Source organism: Saccostrea cucullata, unplaced genomic scaffold, assembly GCF_032062105.1.
Source record: "Saccostrea cucullata isolate Sc308-1 unplaced genomic scaffold, CSIRO_AGI_Scuc_v1 ctg5533, whole genome shotgun sequence".
Lineage (NCBI taxonomy): Eukaryota > Metazoa > Mollusca > Bivalvia > Ostreida > Ostreidae > Saccostrea > Saccostrea cuccullata.
The window spans coordinates 41,196-56,381 of NW_026934698.1; the positions used below are offsets into that span (position 1 = coordinate 41,196).

General features: G+C 33.8%; 1 protein-coding gene and 1 long non-coding RNA gene across 2 annotated transcripts; both read right to left on the bottom strand.

Moving 5' to 3' along the window:
• Positions 1–206: 206 nt before the first annotated feature.
• On the bottom strand, positions 207–14,705 carry LOC134241201 (organic cation transporter protein-like). Its single transcript, XM_062723274.1, has 10 exons — positions 14,582–14,705; positions 11,096–11,301; positions 10,220–10,450; positions 9,822–10,024; positions 8,711–9,010; positions 8,391–8,525; positions 7,847–7,932; positions 7,189–7,306; positions 1,627–1,699; positions 207–520 (listed from the first exon to the last, which is right to left on the bottom strand). The coding sequence occupies exons 1-10, from the start codon at positions 14,703–14,705 to the stop codon at positions 329–331; spliced, it is 1,668 nt and encodes a 555-aa protein (XP_062579258.1). The 3' UTR covers positions 207–328.
• Positions 4,228–6,324, bottom strand: LOC134241200 (uncharacterized). The gene is made up of 3 exons (XR_009986612.1): positions 6,215–6,324; positions 4,845–5,026; positions 4,228–4,739 (listed from the first exon to the last, which is right to left on the bottom strand). It is a non-coding gene; the product is annotated as an uncharacterized LOC134241200 (long non-coding RNA).
• Positions 14,706–15,186: the final 481 nt, after the last annotated feature.

The following is a 15,186-nucleotide window of genomic DNA, read 5'->3' on the forward strand; positions in this document are numbered from 1 at the left end:
ACGATAAAGATCCCTCACTGCTCAATAGCCCTGAGTGCCGAGTAAAGGTCAAAATTTGAAGCCCTTCACCGGCATACGGTGACGTCTCCATATGAGTGAAAAATTCTCGAGAGTGTATCGAAGATATACGCACAATTTTCTACCCGCGGACTAAAGAGAAATGAAGATTCCGCGGAATTATGACCCCGTAGAAAAAAGTACGACTACAGTATACAATGATGTTTTATGTGTTAAAGCTAAATACAGAGTGAAGCCCATGTTTCTCCTTTATAATGTGTTCTCTGTTGTAAGTTACAACTAGAAATATAAAGTGTTCTGTCCATTTTTGCTATAAATCTCTATTTAAAGAATTCATTTTGTTCTTTTTCTTGTTGTCTTTCAATATATAGAAATTCTTGGTTTCTTCGAGGGTATCTGGCAGCTCCTTTCCAGTTGTTTCGGGTAACCATAGAAACAAAATTGTTACCACGAGTGACAGAGAACCGAACACAACACCTGGACCCCATGGGATGTAGGTACCCTATATTAAAAGACAGAGTTAATATGATTATTTTATTTTATAAAGTATCAATATAGTGAAACGTAGCACCTTGAAGTTTGACTTACTTAAATAAATCCTAACCATATCTCTACTGATTTATCCTGTTTAAAATTTAGATAGTATAATATGAATAATTATCTAAAAAGCATTGTGAGTGGAATAATCCAAGTGCGTTTGTCCATTAAGTTAATCCCTGCTTCGGAAGCTAATTCCTGATGATATACTTAACATAGGCCATAACTTTCGAGCAGGCGGTGCTAAAGCTTTCAAGTTTCACAAGTGCATTTCCTATGAAAAGACTTCACTACGGTTACCAATATATTTGATTTGCATTTGAAAAGATTTAAAACTTTGCTATAAGTTGCCGGGGTGGGGGGGGGGGATCAGTATTTCACAAACACGTCTTGTTTTTCAATTTTGACACATTTTGATAAGGAGAGAAAGGTTATGTGAGAAATATAAAGATAACAAAGAGAAATCGAGCTCAAATGTCCATTAATTAGAACAAAAGAAATTGGGCGCAGAGCAAATACGAAACTTTGTGAACATCGGAAGAAAGATATTGTGTGCCATTGAGAGGCATTCCTTGTTGACGGGTCACACACACAAAAATCGGTAGAGAATTCAGTGTGAATAAAACAAATGGAGATAACGAACAGTATTAAAGATCAAAAGTCCATAAAACAATACAAAATAAGAGCAGAGTAAACACGGGCCTACAAAACGTCAGAAGCGGGATCATGTTTCATATATGTTTCCAAAGAAAAAAGATTAAGAATCCCCTCATCTTAAGTAGTATCAGAATGCAGTATTTTAAGCAACGTGTGGCAGGTAATGCTTACTCCGCCAAGGCACGTGATTCAACTCTGATGTTTTTTTAGTTTACTGTGCTGTAGGGCAAGTTACACGTCTGCAAGTGTTGTTTTGAATGGATTTTGAAGTTTGATTTTTGATCGATATCTCTATATATAAATTATAAATATGATAAAGACAAATATTCATAATACAAAAAACTATCCAATGAATCTGTATTTATAAAGCTAAAAATTAGAGTATTAAAACTGGCCCTAATTAAAGACACTTACAAATAAGGCTGCATATGGAGAGATCATTCCTCCTATTCTAGACGCAGCAGATGCCAGACCCATACCTAAAGCTCTAAAACAAGGGGAAAACAAGTGGGGAAAGATTTATTAAAAAAAAGTTTGTTTTTTTTTTAAAAATGAATTTTGAAAAGATACAATACAGTACAATAACTTCTAAAGCGCATTTTAAGACACTCTAGTGCGCTTAACATTAAAATATGCATAAGCATACAGCATGGAAAACAACTACAGTGTAAAAAATACATTTGTGCGTAAAAAAAATAAGATGCATCTTACTAAATAACCTTATGCATAATAAAATCAAAGTACTGAAAGTACTGATACGAGTTGATGAATGTTCAAGCTTATAAATTGAACACTGCTTTACTGATAAGGAAATGAGATTGCCTTTTAAAAATTGCAGAAATACGTTATATCGCGACTACCAATGGGTACCTCGCAGTTATCTGACTTACTACCGCTCTTTTGCGAGGGAGTTGAGAAAAGTCTACATTTCTGGGGGCAAATGACATTGTTGACAGTAGTGACAATCGAATGATTCGAACAATTTAATGCCGAAATCACGATGTTTTGCCAGATATTGAACTCCAAATAGTAGATTGTCAAATAAGGAAAGTTTAGAATATTTTATCTGCTTAAAAATGTGACGATTTTCAATGAAAATTTAACGAGAAGAGTTCACTTAATTAAGAATATCGTTAAAAATGTGACAATTTAGGATTGGCGCCTCTCAAAAATATATTAGGCTGGTTCAGCGATTGTTTAGCAAGGTATTCCACCAGGATTTTTTACTTATCTGTCCTTATAAATGCTACAATGTGCGATCTTGCATTGTATTAAAAAGCACATTGCCCCCACCCAACAGACGATTCCTACCTCCTTCGCGAAAGAATTCCGCTAAGTTAAGTAATCGCGATATCAAGTATTTAGACTTCCATTTGATTTCTGATGTCAATTTCATGAGATGATGCACTGTATTATTAAATCCCATAAAGAAATTATGTCATGTGAAATAATAAGGAAAGCAATTCTTTTTACATTATATTTAAACATTTATTGTGTATTAGTGCCCTATTTTAACAAATGAAATGAAACGCTCTTTTACACCTACAGTGTATCATAGTACAACAATATCTGAATGCCCTTAATGTGGATACAGCAAAAGTAATATCTCTTTAAAACAAGAGGCCCATGGGCCACATCGCTCACCAGAGTAACTTGGGTGATGCAGTTCTTTACCAGATTCCCTCTCTTTCTTTACCTATGATGCCCACTACCCCCTTCCCTTTTATGATTTTAAAACTTTAGAATCTACACAACCCAATGATGCTTCCACATAAGTTTCAGCTTTCCAGGCTCAGTGGTTCTTGAGAAAAAGATTTTTTATTTTGTTCTATATATTTCTATGTTAAACTTGGATTCCCTATTGTGGCCCCGTCCTACCCCCGGTGGTCATGATTTTAACAATTTAATATCTACACTACCCAAGAATGCTTCCACATAAGTTTCAGCTGTCCTGGCCCTGTGTATCTTCAGAAGAAGATTTTTAAAGCTTTGTTCTACATATTTCTATGTAAAACTTGGATTCCCTATTGTGGCCCCGCCCAACCCCCGGGGGTCATGATTTTAACAATGAAATATCTACACTACCCAAGGACGCTTCCACATAAGTTTCAGCTTTCCTGGCCCAGAGGTTCTTGATAAGATTTTTATTGACCAAACATATTTTTGTCTTATCTTGATTATCTCCCCTTGTAAGGGGACTTGGCCCTTCATGTTAATTTAAACTTCCCATCACCCAAGGATGCTTTTTGCCAAGTTTGGTTAAAATTGGTCCATTGATTCTTGAGAAGAAGTCGAAAATGTGAAAAGTTTACAAACGGACGGACGACGAACAAAATGTGATCAGAAAAGCTCACTTGAGCCTTCGGCTCAGGTGACCTAAAATACTTTTCATTATCAATTTGACAATTACTATTGTTATACTTATCATATAAGATTTTTTTAACATTGCAGTCTTCCAGTTTGAATGTGTAAAAGCACAATATACAGTAAAATACAAGAAAATGATTTTTTTTTTTAGAAAAGAGAAAGTCGCCGTCACAATTTTGTTCATAATTTTCTCACAAGTGTAATGAGCATTAAGAATGCAAAATAAGTATTATTTCTCAGAAGTTTTACACAGGACTCTGATTTACAAATAAATGCTTCAGTAATCAAATTACTAACACAGTTATATTTGGGCTACAGGAGAAAACTAATAATTGTGTTCTTGAGCATATACACTTTACAACTGTTGCAAAAACACATGGTCACGGTAAAATATTTGTTGCATATCACAATAAGCTGTAAGATTTTACCTTCATGACACATAATAGACACAAGTTGGACAACTGCATTTTTTTCCAATGTAAATTGTAGTAGCTGAAATCGGTTTTGAAATTCAAACATGAAATTAATATGATATATATAAACATATGCCTCTAACATTTTCTTGAAAATAAAATTTCTGCTATCAAACTGGCAGTTTAATGATATTGCTTCTAATTGATGTCACTACAAAGTACATACTTTGTACATCACTTGAGTATCTCGGCTTGGAAAAAAAGAAGATATCAGTTCCATTTTGAGAAGTTTAACTTTATAAATGGTCTCAAGCTCCCAGGGGGGAAGGGGCATCATTTGAACAAAAATTAAGTTGTAACAAGTTTACAACACAACAGACAACAAAGAAATCGGATCAAAAAACTCGTTTAAGCTTTTGACTCAGGTGAGCAAAAATGTGTTTCGCCATGCAATTTTAAAACAATTACAAATATAAAATTAGACCAGATAATGAACACAATAAATTGATATGAAATAAACTTTTTCCCAGAGGTGATTTTACAAGGAAAAGTTCTCAATATAAAGATACACATTCTTCATTTCACATTTGTTCCAGTTTTCAAGGGGAAGCTTGTCCTCCAACATACAAAAGACTGACAGCACAATTTTCAAATATATATCAATGCTTGAAATTGTTCTCCTACAACAGTAGGTTTATCAAATCCTCCCAGCCATCCTTTATGCTCTGCCATTTGTGGTGTATACCTCTAGAAAAATAAAATATTTTACATTATCATTAAAACGACATATAAATAACACGTAAAATTGAAGATCTGAAGGGTATTTTATTTATCATGACATTTTAAAAGTACCTCTTTGCTTTCCTGGAGATGTCATCTGGCATTAGGGAACCCCCAACATGGTAGTGATGGAGTTAAATTTCTCCGGAATGAGAAATTAACCAACAAACCTCCAGAAGCAATGAAAAAGGTTTCGTAAACAAATCCTTCCAGGAACCATTATGCTCTGGCCCTTATGGTTTATACATGTACTTCTAGAAAAATCACAAATTTTAAATTCTAAATTAAAACAACATATAAAATAAGATTTGAAGGGTATTTTATTTATTATGACATCTTAAATGTAAATCATTATCTTTCCAAAGCAATAAATTAAGATCACTTGAATTCCAATCCTCTGTAGGAATTCAAACCACTTCTTTATACAAAATGCTTACAAGTGCATTAGCAACACGTACACTGTCTACCTCTACTATCTTCTGAGAAATTGTTTGATGCTTTATGCATATCTGCTGCAATGCAAGTAATAGCTGAGACTTGCTTTGACAATTTTTCTTTGAACCTGATATTTTCCAGAAAAGTTTGTCTTTTTCTTTTTTGAGCCCTTGACATCATCAACATAATGCATCTTTAAGATCATCAAAATCTCAATCTGATCTTTATTTTTTTTTTTTTACATCTCAAAATTGTTAATTCCATAGTTGTATGACACAGGATGCCTTTGTACTCGCATGTCATCCAGAACATGTGTATTTTTTTTCACATACATTGTATTCCCATTTATGAATATTTTTTTTATTTTATAATGAAAATAAATAAATAAGACACTTTCACCCTGTTATGTTACACTAAAAAAGTGGTCTATATTTTTCTGAAGCGATATGAGTAAACATAAATCAATTAAAATAACTTATTCCAGATTTATTATGAACAGGTGCATGTGGTGGATTTTGATCCGCTCCTGGCTAAAATAAAAATGGCGTCGTTCCAACAGATGCTTCGTTCTCATCGTATTTTTCGTGTGATACAACAAATAGAAATATTATCTTGGTTAATTTCGTTTCGTTTCATTGCATGCAGAAAAATATTCATTCGATTTTCACTAAAACATGACCGATTCTCTCAAGAAAGTGGAAATCTAGTCGAAATTTCAATGGCATGTCCTGTCGCACGACTGCTGTTTTGTGTGTTTTCAAAGACTTGAAAATAATATTTCTAGTGAGGCAGTTGCCTCATTACTACAATGGAAGCTACTTTTGCGGAAAAAACACAAAGAAAAATTTATATAGAATCAGGCCCCTAAAGCCGCAAAAACAAGGTGGCGCTAATGTTTACTCGGTCAGTACCATACAAAGTCCTATCGATAAACTACTGGCTAAGTTTATATTTCAGAGCAACACGTGCAACTATACTTAAATGTACATGTAATTACATTTACGTACCTTCAAAAAATTTCCTAGTAAGCCTCCACAGTCCCCTCAATTTCTTTTGAAGTCACTGTTGTGCTGCCGATTTTGCGTGTTTTTGTTTACAAAGCAAAGTAGCATGGTGCGTATGAATATGAAAAAGTAGTTCGATCTCTATGTTAGGCCTATGTGTCATTTGTATAAATCCCAACGAACAGAAAATTAACCAATGTTTTATGCAATTAGTTTGAAAATTTTAAAAATCGACAAGACATATATGCACATATAGGAATATGAGAAGTTACGAAATACACTTTCATTCTTCGGCGGTTTAAAATGCACTATTTTTTTGTCGGAACGACACAATAAGGCATGTCTGATGTCAATGAAAATGTTATTGTTTATACTTAAAATAAATTTCCTTTTAAAAAAAGAAACATTGACATGTCTTCAATATATATGTTCGCTTTTATTTATGTAGAGTTTCTCAAGATGTGATACAATTCATCGTAGAAGGAACTGAATAAACGAGGTGTGTTCTTTGGTCAAAATTAGGTCAACATTGTAAGCAGTAGCATTACTGAGTTGATGTCCATCAACTCTTAAAAACTATAGAATATTAATTATTAATTGTAAATTGCGCGGAAATCACTTTAATGAAATTACAATTATTGAGATATTTTTTAAAAGAATTAAAGAAACTGTACTCTATCAGAAGGGCACCAAAATAAAATCCTAAAAGACCTTAAGATCGATTCAGTGTCTTTATACATTAAATTTGGTATATCAATAAAAATTCAATATTTATATTGATGTAGATCGTTTATCATAGAATTAATATAGTTCTATGCAGCTTTAGCTGGAAACATGAATAATATTTATCCCAGACCTTTTTATCAAACTGAAATCAAAACGAATCTTTGTCTTCGCAAAAGTACACATTAATTTTTAAATATTTTTTTTATATTACTTTTGACCTAAAATTTACAGAATGGTTAGGAATTCCATACCTTAAATTTGTAGGATATATTTCTGGGGTGTATAGGAAAATTGTCATAAATGAACCAGATATTCCAAACTTTCCGGCAAAACTCATGGCCGAGGCCAATCCCTTCAACGATGATGTATCTAATGTTAAAAAAAGATCGAAGAGAAAAAAGAATGATAGGCTACAGGGACATTAAGAAGCTGGATTTTCGTGATTATCACATAATCTTTATGATATCTGTTAACATATTGTAGGAAATAACGTTCATATTTAGTTTTGATTTTTAAGTTTTATTACATATTCTATTATATGTAACAATACAAATCACAGTTACTGATGTAATCTTATTAGACATAAGGAATATACCTCTAAGCTGAAATTAACATAGATCTTTTAAGTTTCATTTTTTTTCACCTGTAAAAAAAGCTGAACTGTGACTGAAAATGGTGATCAAGATTATTGAAAATTATCTTAAAAAGCCTATAAACAAATCTGTGAGTGGGTGAAATCAGAGACTCCTGTAAAATCCGGAGGTTGGATCAGAGGCGTTTGGAGGAGTAAGCATCCCCTACCACGCAAGCCGTAAGCCCTGTGCATTGATAAAAAGGAAGGAACATTCATTCATTTAAGCCCTAATATTTGATCGAAGGTCTGGTACATTCTTTTAAGGTGGTATCTACCTGCAGTAAAGTTAAGGACAGCAGTCAAGGTCAGACTAACACCAGCAATAGCATGAAACATGACACAGGTCTTCTTCCTACCATACCTAGAAAGAGGTTTTTACCTTAATTTGTATGCTAATTTTCTTTTTAGGAAGCTCTAAACACTAAAGAGCTCTCTATTCATATAACAATTTTTTGCCATTAGTATGATCTCTCTTCTTAAAAAGTAAGATAGAAAAATAGCCCGGTTATTTATAGTTTATAGCACATTTCATTTTGGACGAAAACATTCTTAACATTACATTACACCAAGAATATGTAATTGAATTGACAATTTTCATTAATTTACCCGGTATAAGTAAAAAAAACACTAAATTTTGTTCACGAAAAGTCCATAGTCTTTTGACATTTTTAGTGCTTCTATGTTTAAAATGGGGTTAAAAGTCAACATGTGCAAACCTTGATATCATATATTTTTCTCTTGAAAAACATGTTTTGTTTTGTTGTAAGAAAAATTCTCTTTAACTCTTATTAGAACATAACTTTTAAAAAACTGAAATACCTGTTGATCGTAAACAAATAGAGAAAGGTGCTTGGTAGCTCGACGATTCCATTTAAGAAGAAGTTAAGATACATATTTCCACTCATAGTGCCGGAGGTCAGAAATAGTCCATAATACGTTATGCTGTTCACAAACCTCAATAGAAAGATACATTCAAATAAACCAAGGAAATAATTGGTTTCTTTTAATACTTTGTTAAATCAAGGGACATAGTTATGGAACCTTTTATCATTTTTCTTGTTTAATGACGTCGAGGATTTTAAATCTGATTATTACGTCATAAAGGATCTTGTACAAATTGAAAATAAAAAGATTATTACCATATTATCCAAACTATCACGGATGTCAGTAGAATGAGTTTATGTCTGAAAATATCCAAAACAGACAACTTCTCCTCCTTTCTCTTTTTCCCGGTCTGTTCACACATTGTCTCGGGTTTCCTGTACGGAGTAGTTTCATCAACAAGCACCTGTAGTTCACTACTCTGTAATTCAGAGTCGAACTCATCTATGATAGTGGAGGGATCTATTTTGTTCCACTTGGCAGCTCGTTTTATCCATTGCTTTGCCTCCTCGTATCTACCATTTGCAACAAGCCATCGAGGAGACTCTTGGAGGATCCTTACGAAAAAGTATAGAAAAATTAAGTGATATTTAAAGGTAATCTAAAGGTAATCTTAAGGTAATCCAAAGGTAATCTTAAGGTAATCTAAAGGTAATCTAACAACAAAGCTCTATGATAAACCTGATGATTTTAACTTTTCTATCTTCAACTTCCCTTTCTTATGCAGCAGTATACCTTTATCACCTGCATACGGAGTGCATATACATGTATTTAAAACAAAAACGGTGTTTATATATCTCAGTAGATTCGATACGCAATAGCATGCTCTACGTGTAGCGAGGCTTATACTGGTATAAGCCTCGCTACACGTTAGTATGTAGCACTATTTTATCAGTAACTGCTGGTGCAATAAGTTCTATAGCCTTTTACACCCTGAGTAACTTCTGGTATAATACACTTCTATTTCCTTGCACACCCTGAGTATTTGCTAGTATAATATGCTTCTATAGACTTCTGCATTCTGAAATGTTGCTGCATTTTCCAAGTATCTTGCTCTTTACTCTGTATTTCTACCGGAATGATCAGCTATATAACACAGTCTTATCATCCATTGTATTCAACAACCGTTCAAAACAAGTTTATAATTTGATTGACTTTATACAACTCATTATGTTTCTAATCTATTATATGATTGCCAATATACTGAAAACAGGAGAAAAAGAAAAATAGTGATACATACCAGCGTGTAGCCAGGCTGTGGGAGCCTATAATACCGGCTGATATAGAGATACAGTGGTACATACCAGCGTGTAGCCAGGCTGTGGGAGCCTATTATACCGGCTGATATAGAGATATAGTGGTACATACCAGCGTGTAGCCAGGCTGTGGGAGCCTATTATTCCGGCTGCCAGCATGGTGTATCTCCAGGATAGGTTTCTGAGGAGGTAGGCTACTAGAGATATGGACGTAATTGAGAGAGACCAGGCTACACTTCCGATAGAGACAATAAAACCTCGTGACTCAGCGGGGAAAATCTCCAAACCCAATGTTGACAGTGACATCCCAGCTCCCTTAAACAGAAATAGATTTTTTCACAGTTTTAAGGTCTCATCTAAACATCCTGCGAGTTTTACTTCTAATGCACAGGGAAGGAACACACTTACTTATTTTTGCCAAATTTCGTCTGCGGTCGGGAAATGAATCAACAACTTCTAGCTAGAGGTCTGTCGACTGAATTATCAAGACAGTGACTTCTAGAGTCTTACCTGTCCAAAAGCTCCCATCAATAATCTTAAGATGACGAAGGCACTGAACCAAGGAACAAATGCTGCCAACACGTAACACAGAGCCATGGCGATAAAGTTTGTGTAGAAGATCAGCAGACGACCGTATTTATCCGCCAGGGCGGGAAAAAGTGTCGCTCCAATCATTTGACCAATCACTAACATGGTGGTAGACATGCTTCCTAGGCCCTCGGCTCCACAAACAAGATTCCACTGAAAATTGTATCAGTTTGATAAGTGTGATCCATCATCCACAAAAAAGCTGACTTACGTTTTTATACAATATACATGTACTGTGAAATCACAAATTTTCGAGTTGGTTTGATTTTTGTTGTTTCGAGGAGTAAAGAGACCCATGAATTCGTGTCAACCACGAAATGAAACAAGCATAACCACCACTCAACAATTCTAAATCCACGAATCTATATCCCCACGAACCAAGATTTTTACTCAAACCACGAAAATTTGACCCCAAGAAAATATGTGATTTTACAGTAGTTATCAGGTTATTATTATGATGATTTTACAGTAGATATCAGGTTATAATTTATGCACTGAATTGTGTACGATTTTTTCTGTTTCCCCGATAATGTCAACGAGCACAAGGTGAGTGTAACCCATCGACATAAGATGCAAATCCCTCCATGGCAACTGATACCACTACTGATGTTCTTAAAGCTCCTCGGTTGCTCTTTTCCCGGTGGTTTAAAAGGATAACTGTTTTTCATCTTCATATTTAATGTTAAGTATCGTTTTTTTGTTTTGAACATATTTTATTGTATAATTTATACAACGGGATTAGTTACAAGTTCCTGCAACTTAAAAAATCCTCTCCTTAAGTATTGGTAATTTTTGTACCTCAGAAGCAGTGGTCTCTTGGCCAAAAAATTCGTATCCATCTCTACATGGAATAGTCTTCTGTGTGAGAACACCAGACCTGTTTGTCTCAAAGATGACGTCACATTGACGCGAATGGATTGTGACGTTATATGACGTATTGATGTCAGCGTAGTCATTTGTCACGTGCTTATCTGAAGTCTTACATTTGAAGTCTGGAATGTAACCTGGAAATGAAAAAAAGAGTATTTCATTGTTGTATTTCATATTTTTACAAGTGTTTTATTCTATTGAACTTACTTTCATTCCTTTAAAATTTAACCATGAAGAAAAGCAAAATCAATTAAATGTTTAAAAGTCTCTTAAAAGTTTTAAATGCTTGGCGATGAAAATTTGACTGCTCTAAGAATATAAACTAATAATAGACTTAAGTCAAAATTTCACAAATCAATATATTGACTTTTGAAATAATCTTGGTAAGAAATGAAAATTTTCATCATATCTTAAAATTGGAATATTAAACAAACTTGGAAATTTTCAAACAAATATGATAAATAAAACCCAAGATATTCAAAATCAAACTTTTGACTCACACCGTTCTCAGTTTATGGTCTTGAAGTCTGATATTAAAATGTATAGAATAAATAAATAGTATTCAAGACCAATAGTCCTCGTGCACTAAACAGTACTAAATACAAGGAACAGAGCAAACATGGACCTGCAAAACATCATGATCAGAGCTGAAATCAGGTTCCGTTGAGGAGTGAGCATCCCCTTTGACAAGTGGCAACCACCGTGTGCTCCTTTTCATGATCGGGAAATAACGGAAAATACCTTGACAACTCAATGTGTGTATAATGACATATCATATATTTAAAAAATAACAGTCAGTATTTGACTTAATGATAAATTGCATTAGCTGACAAGGCTATTGTACTAGTCATAGTATTTATGACGATATTATGACTTTAAACGGGTAAGCTGAAGCTTGATATTCTTGTTCCAGCAAACTATCTGTCAATGCCTTGCGTTTTTTAAATATCTCGTAGAGAATGTCCTTGCGCATTGAATCAATTAAGAGATATAAACTGTATATGCAAGTGATAAAGGTATATTGCTGCATAAGTAAGGGAAAATGGCAATTGTTGAAAAGTTCATGTTATCACGTTTATCATAGAGCTTGGTTGTTAGATATTCTGTTTAGTTGAAGGCAACTGCAAGTGTTTTCTTCCTTTCACGTATAAGATTTTGCATTAATTTTGCTTTATTTTGAATAAAAAATAAGGTTTGGTAAGAAGGGACACAATTGGGAATTCCGTTTAACTTAACTTTATACACCTTTTCAATTTTCCATGTACACAAATGTATATAACAAGGAAGATCTTTCTTTCACGAATAGTAAAATTTGATAGCCTAATGTTATTTGAGTAATGTCTATCTACATATCTGTAATATGACAATTATGGTCACGTGACTTAAATTCTTCAAAATAAAGAAATTTTGCGGGTTAAGATTTATAGTGGAAGTATTTATTTTGGTCTGTTTAAGGTTTAATTAAATAATATAAATAAGGGTTCGTATTTTTATCAACAGAGGATGCTTACTCCGTTTTTATGCCTTGTTCACAGATTTGCATTGCTTGTTGATTGTTTTAATCGATTGCCGTTCTTTTCCTTTTAACTTTTTTGCATCGTGTAAACTCACCTTGAGAATATTTTGGATCAGCATTTTGAAATGTAGTGTGACCTTTGTCAAAGTTTCAAAGAATAAAACGGATTCTTTTGAGAGGCACACAGGCCCTGATTTATAGTCATTTTAATAGGGATAACAGAACGAACGTGAGGAACCCAGACCTATCCAGAAAGATCTGATTAGGGAATCATTATGAAAGAAATGATTACCATGTAACCTGCATTTACGTTTTTGACTGAATTATGCCAAAAGAAGTGTGCAATATAATTTATAAGAGGCCAAAGGGCCTTGAATCACTCTTCTGATAAATGATACACTTTATCCTAAGACCCAAAATGCATCAATTGACAAAGTTTGATGATTCTTAGCCAGTTAGGACTGAAGATATTTCAATATAGCTATAAAACACTATATGTAGGTCACAGTGACCTACTTTATGATTGAAAATTTCTAAGGGACAAGCTGCATTAATTGACAAAGATTGGAGATTCTAGGCCAATAAGTACCTGAGACATTCAAAAGTAGGTCATGGTGACCTACTTTTTGGTCAACATGCTCCGAAAACCTAAGATGCATTAAATGACAAAGTTTGATAATTCCATGTTAATGAGTACCTGAGATACATAAAGCTAACCATAAAATGTCAAAAGTAGGTCACCTTGAATTACATTTTGGTCATCAACCTCCGAAATCCCAAGATGCATCAACCGACAATTTTTATTGATTCTTAGCCTGAGATACTTAAATATAGCCATAAAATGTCGAAAGTAGGTCACCGTGACCTACATTTTGGTCGACATTTTCTGCAGACCCATGATGCATCAACTTACAAAATTTAATGATCAAAGGTCTAACATTATTCAAAATATGCCTTTTAAACAATTTGAAAACAAATGTCTGCAAAGTTCAAAAGAAGGTAACAGTGACCTAATAATTTTTATTATAAATATGCTTTAAAGTCCGAAGATGTATAACTTACAAGATTTGTTGATTCTAAACCTCTCAGTGCCTAGAATAATGGGGTTAAATATTTAAAAAAAGATTAGCCATAAAATTAAAAAGTAGGTCACGGTGACCCACTTTTGTCCAAAATATGTCTCAAAATTTATTTGAAAACAGAATTTCTCGGAATCAAAGAAGTAAGTCACCTCACTGTGACCCTCTTTTGAGTTAACATGAAGTGATGTCCTAAGATGCATCGACTTACAAGACTTGATGATCCTGATCTTTATAGTAAGCAAAATATAAACATTTTTGATAAGTGAATAGGTGGTCAACTTTGAGGTGACCTTGAGACCACGCCCTTTGCCCCAGGGTAATTCCCCGAGCAGAGTTTATTTTCCAACATATCCTGATCCTTGTATGTAAGTTTGGTGAAAATCTGCCAGGTGGTTATAGAGAAGATTTTTTTAGCAACTAATACTTTTGGTTTTATTTCTCATGATTATCTCCCCTTGTTTTGGGATCCCAACCCTAGTTTTAGTACAAATGGTAGCTGTTTGGCCAAGGATACCCTGTGACAAAGTTGACAATGATTGGCCAAGGGGTTTTTGAGTTATGACCCATTATCTAAAACGTTAACGCATACCACACAAATGGGCATAGCATTAGCTCTTTGAGCCTTTGGCTCAGAAGAGCTAAAATCTGATATGATCTTTTTTTTCAAACCTCCACAACGTGATCACGAAAATTTATCATGACGTCATTCAAAATAATGTACTCACCAATAAATACGTAAATGACTACTGGATAGGTCAGAATCGGACCTCAACAGACGACATTATATTATGACGTCACTTTAAATAATGTACTCACCAACAAATACGTAAATGACTACTGGATACGTCAATATCGGTAAACAAAACAGATTGTAAGCATACTGTAGAACTTGGTATCTCCCGTAATTTCCTAAGGACCGTAAAATATTGTCTACATCCATTTTTATAAACTTCTAGAATATAGATGTGACCGAGATTAATAATATATTCAGCAGCATGTTCGAGGTAGGGATTTTATTGTGTTATATCTGGTGGTTAGTATTAATTGATCACTTTTATTCAGTTTTCACCTAAATTCGAAGGACTTCGCGGTTTATAAAGCGTAAACTGCCCCAACCCAGTTTATACCGTTTAAAATGGGTAACTATTAAATTCATTGCTTATAATTTAATTTTCATTCATTTGATGTAAGGAAAAAAAAATGATTGTTCTAACAAAATGACTTCAGTTTGTAGTAAAATTTAAATGTAACGTCAGGCGGATTGATACCTTTTCACCTGACATTAGGTACATGTATATGAGAAAGTTTAAGTGTTATTTATCAAGAAAATTTATTTCATAAAGAGCTTTTCAAATTCATACATTTAGGTAGACTATGAAAAGAATACTGAGCAGGTGCAAATTACTTCCATTACTTCATGT

What these genes read in the sequence shown, in the direction of transcription:
- LOC134241201 (XM_062723274.1), bottom strand. Translation starts at nt 14,705, where the DNA reads ATGGATGTAGACAATATTTTACGGTCCTTAGGAAATTACGGGAGATAC. An exon ending in ATATATCCTACAAATTTAAG is followed by an intron (nt 1,700 to 7,188) that starts GTATGGAATTCC and finishes CCCTTGTTTTAG; the next exon opens with AGCTTTAGGTATGGGTCTGG. An exon ending in CTCCATATGCAGCCTTATTT is followed by an intron (nt 521 to 1,626) that starts GTAAGTGTCTTT and finishes CTTTTAATATAG; the next exon opens with GGTACCTACATCCCATGGGG.